The sequence below is a fragment of the Pyxicephalus adspersus genome, chromosome 6 (genome assembly GCF_032062135.1).
Source record: "Pyxicephalus adspersus chromosome 6, UCB_Pads_2.0, whole genome shotgun sequence".
Lineage (NCBI taxonomy): Eukaryota > Metazoa > Chordata > Amphibia > Anura > Pyxicephalidae > Pyxicephalus > Pyxicephalus adspersus.
Window position 1 is genome coordinate 19130888 of NC_092863.1, and position 6648 is coordinate 19137535.

At 43.2% G+C, this 6648-nt stretch overlaps 1 protein-coding gene and 1 long non-coding RNA gene across 2 annotated transcripts in view; both read left to right on the forward strand.

The window, feature by feature from the left end:
• The first annotated feature begins 267 nt into the window (after positions 1-267).
• LOC140332488 (uncharacterized) lies at positions 268-1949 on the forward strand. Its single transcript, XR_011921141.1, has 3 exons — positions 268-396; positions 1572-1649; positions 1786-1949. It is a non-coding gene; the product is annotated as an uncharacterized lncRNA (long non-coding RNA).
• A 1668-nt stretch (positions 1950-3617) lies between these two features.
• The window catches only part of UBE2Z (ubiquitin conjugating enzyme E2 Z), a gene marked incomplete in the record, with an annotated part of 8444 nt that continues 5413 nt past the window's right edge, over positions 3618-6648 (forward strand). The window contains 1 exon segment of the mRNA XM_072414853.1: positions 3618-3899. Within this exon segment, the coding sequence (XP_072270954.1) occupies positions 3709-3899 (191 nt within the window).

A 6648-nucleotide genomic window follows, 5' to 3' on the forward strand; every position in this document is an offset into this window, starting at 1 on the left:
AAGGTAACAAAAATGGACATAAGGGTAGAACTCATTAAGGCAATGGACTGGGCTGGAGAGGATACACTTTCATTAGTGAAGCTGGGTGATCCAGCAAACCTGGAATGGATCTGGTCTAGGATTTAAAACATTTGCTAGCAAATGTCTTTGAAGAAATCCATTCTAGGTTTGCTGGATCACCCAGCTTTACTGATGAAAGTGTATCCTCTCCAGCCTTTAATAAATCTGGCCCAATAACTCTTATAATTGTTTCTCATGTAGAAATAGTTTGGATACAACCAAGAGGCAAGCTGAATTCCAGCTTCCTGAGCTTAACATCATCAGAGACACAATGGACCAGCTTGCAGTGACCAATGACTTTGCAACATGGCTGCAGAATCACAACCAATTTAATAGGTAAGTCTAATAAATGCAGTAGGACATAGCAACACATTTACGAGGACACTATGAAGTCACTATTATCCCTTGTGTGCATGCTCATAATAAAAGGTTTACATTTTCACTATGTTCTAATGTTGGAATGCTTTGCACATACTGGTAAGGAAAGTTTCTAGGCAATATAGTATAGTTGTTAGAGTTTTTACAATAAATGTATAAGTGATAATGGCAAATATAACTCATGATAAATGGTCTGCAAGTTAGCATGCGAAAATCCACACTAGTCCTGGGTACTCCCCTTGTGAAGGAACAGAGCCGGCATTTAAATATTTTCTTTTATATTTTTTTATAGAAGGGCAAAAAAAATGAACAAAATGAAACATAAATCTAATATTAAAATAATAACCCAAGACTTTTTTGCATACAGCTAAACCCTATCAAGCCTTAAAGCTTAAAATTACCAAATATAATCCCCTAAAGATCACATCATTGTACATGTATTCAGTGTAAAATACATTTTAAGCTTCATATTCCATAGTATAATAGAACCTGATAATATTGACTTTCATGTAATGTAAAATGTAACAAATTAGATGCTAGAGGATCCTGATTTTAACTGCCCCTTCTCCTAGTGCAGGGGTCCGCAAACTCGGGCCTTTGGGCCAGACACAGCCTAGCCGGTAGTTCACTCCGGCCTTTAGGCCAGATACGGCTTAGCCGGTAGTTCGTTCCGGCCTAACGCCCCCTGGCCAATCCGGCTTAATGCCGGCTGGCAACCGACGACTCCGGAGCTGCAGGTTGCTGGCCGGATCGGCCAGGGGTCGTTAGGGACTACTGGGGCTGGAGCTACCGTGCCGCCTTCTTGCTGGGAGCTTTCGCTATTTAAATAAATAGGAAAAGCTCCCTGAAGGTAAATCCCTCCCCTCCGCAATGCATACGGAGGAGAGGGATTTCACTTCAGGGGGTGTTCCCTGGTGGTGGGTGGGGCCATTAGGGTGGGTCCGGCCTAATGTGTTCCCGCCCACCCCATAAATTGCCTAGTGGCCATAAAACTTTGCTGACCCCTGTACTAGTGTGTCCAGCTACAAGCCTCATGCTCATGAAAAATGTACTTTTCTTACAAAAAATCTTTATTGTTTTGTTGATCAAATTTTTTTATTATAATAATATTTGTTTTATATATTCACTTGCAGCTTCCATGATGATGCCAAGGTAAAACTATGCCAAGAGACCATCGATATACTCATGGCAATGGATTTGTGCAAAGCTAGGTAAGATTTGTTTTATTAAAATGTTTAAAATCATTGAGTCTCTAGTGTACACTTCTAAAAAGTACTAAAACTTGGAGACAGTGAGGCTCCAGACAGATTATATCTGAAAGAGTAATTCTACTTTTTATCTTTACAGCTTCTCATAATTGTTAATGACATCTTCTACATCAGACTTCAAGTTTGTTGGTTTGACAAAGCTTAAAATAACCATTGACAAGCCATGTTAATATTTGAAAACCTTACAGTGGCGAGAAGATTTATCTGTGTATGCACACTGCAAACAATAAAACAACCACGTGATTAACAAAAATGAATTTTGTCATGTTTTTCTAAAAAATAGAATGATGTAGCACCATAAAATGTGGTATAGAGCAGTCATTTATTGGATATGTAATGTGGTTTACCAAACATCTACAACAGCCTTTCTCAATCTTTTTACGCAAAGAAATAAATTCATTTTCAGGTATTGTGAAACCCCTGCTAAAACCAATTTGTTGGAAGTCATGGAAAGGATGCCTGTCATACAGTGGTGACAAGAATATCAGCAACATCAAACATTATTAGAGACATGTAGCTGGGCCTACCAGGTGGCATTGGCCCCAGAGAAATGCAGGCATCATCAAATTAGTGATCGATCAAACACAGTGCGAAGAAACCCTAGTAACCTCTGGAGGAACCCTTGGTTGGGAATATCTAATAAGTAAAGCCTCTGGTAGCTATTTTGTTCAATGAATCAAAAGCGCTTGTTACATCAACAGAAGTTACAACAATCTAGAGGTGTATTTACACCACAAACAAATCAATATTAAAGGTACCATGTTAGTGGAGACTGAATTATGATAGGCACCTATTACAAGATATATTGTATATCAGATTTATTTGTCCTTTTACTAATGATATCACACTATCAGATCAGAGAGCTTTAATAAATCAGGCCCATTAAAAGAAGTTACCATTATTGTAGCTACTTTGCCTCTTTATTCAGGGCATCAGTGCCAACCTATTAGAGAATCATCTGATTACACGGTTGCATTATACTTTATTGGAGGGTTTTTTTTATTTTAACAGGATGGTCACTAAAATGCCATTTTTCTCTTTTAAAGTCTTTTATGTAGGGCAGGTATAATCTCACTTTGAAATCCCTTATACAGAGGTTTCTTTTTATAAGTACATGTCCAATAAATGATTTTTCATATAACAACAGTGGAGTCCCCAATATGTAGCATTTTTTATAGACCAGGCTGGTTATTTGTACCTCCCCTCTGTAGCTTTGCATGTTTGTATGCCATATTTAAGGGAAGAGCAGAGAACCCCCTGAAAAAGGAGTCCCGGTGTCATTGTGGGCCGCATTACCAGCAGCACCCCCTCTAATACAGCCTGGAAAGCAGTAAGTGACACTAAAAGCCACCAGTCCATACATAAAGTTTCAAAATTATTAAAAGTGAAGTTGATCTTTAACTAAACCCAGAGTTTCTCTTCAATCAGGCTCTCAGAAATTGTGTCATGGGATCTCAGGCATGCGCAATGTAAGATGGAGTAGGAAGAAGCTGCGCCAGAAAGCCGGGACGGCTAGGGACCAACTAGCCATGGAATGCAAGGAGATCATGGACTTTAAAAAATAAACGGGTTATTTTAAATGAAAGTTTCCATTTAATGATTATGAAAGCGGTTCCACCCACCAACCAGGTTTGTGTGTTGTTTTTATAATTATTAATAATTACCAGGATTTATATAGCGCCAACATATTACGCAGCGCTGTACATTAAATAGGGGTTGCATATGACAGAGACACACTCTACAATCTTGGTTTTATAACAAAGTAATAAATGTCATTGTATATCATTTATTATTATATCTCCAGGATTTATTGTCAGATGCCTGGGAACCAGAGAACACATCCCTGTCATGCACTCAGCCTGTCGGCCGTCTACTGGCTGCTCAGTGTCTGCGTTTCCGGCGGAAGTAAACAGATTGTCTGGCCGGCGTTTCTATGACATTCAGAGTCGCTCTGGCCTGTCTTCTCTGTGCTCCGGAATCCCGGAAGCGAGTGTGAGACGGAATGGCGGAGAGTCCGGCGGCTGAGGCGATAATTCTCCCGGGAGCAGTAGGGGGCGGTGTGGTGTCCCATTTGAGCGGACTGCAGCCCCCAGGCACTTCTCACCTAGGCGCGTCCTCTGTATGGGACCCGACTGTCAGTGCGGATTGGGACAACGAAAGGGCGTCAGCTCAGTGTGTTCTGCGGATCAAACGGTAAGAGGAGCGGCTACCCCGGGGGGGGCTCCATACCCCGCCTGTCATTGGAAGTGGCCCTGACTGAGACCTGGCCTTGTCCACCCCAGCACAGACCGCATTCATGTAGATTTACAAAGGCCAGCTGAAGGTTGGTCTATAAAACTGAAAATATCCCAGCACACTTCTAATGCCAGGTCTGATCTACGAGGGCTCCATGACAAGGACCCTGGATCAGATGGCATTCTGCAGGGGACAGCTCTGGAAAAGAGGTGAGAATTACAGGGAGAACGGCTTTTTTATTGGTAAAACCCTCTTAGAACTAATCTACCGGGAGCAAACATTTTACCAGTTGGTCCAGAGGAGCCTGATCAACATGGCAGTGCTAGGAAATCAGACTTAAAGAGGAACTAAACTGAAAGCGGCAAAAAAAGTGCTTTCCTTCAATCCCGCAGTGCAGTCTGATCTCTCCGGGGTGTCCGGCATTTGGTCCGCGTCATGCCGACATTCCCACCAGAGCCGGCACTCCGGGCGCCGCCATCCTCCTCTTCTTTCTGGTTCTTCATCCTTTATCACCCAGACGCAAGATCAGGTGATGTAGGATTTAAAAAAATTTGCCGATATCGCTGTGCATGCGACAAATTTTTTGAGATGCGCAGAAGGAGCACCCAAGGAGCCTGACATAGGTATCCCGGGAGGCTTTGCACTCCCATTAATTCTCGATCACCTAGGCAGACGAGAATTAGGGGGCGGTGCTGCACCCTTTTTTTTTTTTTTTTAAACTAATTTTTACTTTACATAAAAGGGTAGACAACCCCTTTATGTAAAGTGACATTTCTGAGTTTAGGCACGCTTTAAAGCAGCGGCTGCCAGCCTTTTTGGTCCCGCGGACCACTAAAATTACCAGCTCCTGCCCACGCATCCGGTTGTCAATCAAAGGGGAGGAACTTCCCCATAGTGATGTCATAACGCCATAACCCCACCCACTCTGCCATCGCAGATCTGGGCCTGCGATTGGAGAGTGGGCAGGTTGTGTCGTGAAACACAGCCCGCCCACTTCCCTGAGCCAGGGATTTGGACGGGGGACGTGGTCCGCCGCACTGGCCGGTGCGTCCCCCCCGGCGTGGTCCTTTTCCTGACTCCACTCCGGGGTGCAATGGCCAGGGCCATGGACTACCAAAATCTTATCCCAGACCACCGGTTGGCGACTGCTGCTTTAAAGGACAACTCCAAGACCAGCAAAAGGTTTTTTGTAATAGTAGCAAAATAAAAATGACCTCTGCTGATAAGACTTCCCCTTCATATGAAGAAAGATATGGATAATTCTGATGAATAATGGACACCCCCTGTACTTCCAGCTCTGCAATACTGAGTCACAGCAATGACGGAGGAATTTTAGAGCAGGGTTCTCTTCTCCTCCCCCTGTGTCATTGTATCTGTCATCTGAAACACCCCCCCTCTTTAATGTACATCACTGCATAATATGTTGGCGCTATATAAATACAGTTTGATCATTTTAGGGCACCATACAAGGAGCTGTCAGTGTAGTATTAAGGAAGCTGACATTGCTAACTTGTGTTAATGGTGAAAAGTCAGGTATGACATCTTATTGCTTTCTTTTCAAACTCATGAGTTGCTAACACATATCAAGAACATGTAACGGTGTCCCCGCACTTCACTGGCTGCATACTTGATCCTAACAAGTAGCTAGAAACAACCGAGTCGCAAAGAGGAATGACAGCCCTGAAGGTAAAGCAGAAGTAAACCCAAAACAAAAAAAATGTCACACCTTCAATCCCACAGATCGGTCTATCCGACGGATTTCTTCCATCGGGTCCTGCGTCGTCCCGGTATCCGCAGGGGGGGGGGGCGCCAGGCGCCAACATCTTCTCTCTTCTTTTGGGTCCGATCTTGCACTGTGCAGGTGTGAGATCAGGTGATGGAGATTGGGAAAAACTGCACATGCATGGGATCGGCAATTTTTTTCTCTATTGATGAAAAGGCTCCTTCTGCGCATGCCGAGGCTCTGCGCTCCCATTCATTCTTGATCGCCTAGGCGATTGAGAATTAGAGGGTGGTGCTGTACCCTTTTGGGTAAAAAAACTTGTAAAAATTCTGAGTAGAGGTATGCTTTAATGTCTTAGTAATAAAGTTGGCAGCTCTAATATTTGCATCCAAACATTCTCATGTTAACTTTAATCTGCATCTTGGGATAATTTGAATGAGGGAATACCTGTAAAAGAAAACTGTACACACTCACCTATACTGCAGCTTGTGCCACTGATCTGTGCTGAATATATTTCTGCTAAAGTTTGCACTGAAACCAACATCCGGAGTGTCGGTCTCATGGGTCCCCTATATCTGTCACCGATCCTCCCTCTGACCCGCATTATTCCAGGATACATTGGTGATGTGGGGAGCAGCTGGAGGAACAATCTGAGTGGGGGACTCCGGAGGCCAACACTCCCAAAAGTGCTGGTTTCAGTGAGGAATTTAGCACTGTGGGCAATAAGAACGCTGATTATGTACTGTATTGGTTTACCAGGTAAGACAAGGTAAGATTAAAGCAATAAAGGCTCTATAGTTTTATCAGCGCCTCTACAAAATCTTTTCAGGGGCAATGAGAGATACTAAAAATGTCCCATAAGTGGCACTGAGCAGCTACTTACCTCCCTCTATACATTAGAAGCAATAAGGAATACTGTATGGGAAGATTTTGGTTAAAGTAAACAGTGACAGGGTCTCTTTAAACTCTTATCCCTAAAGCTGC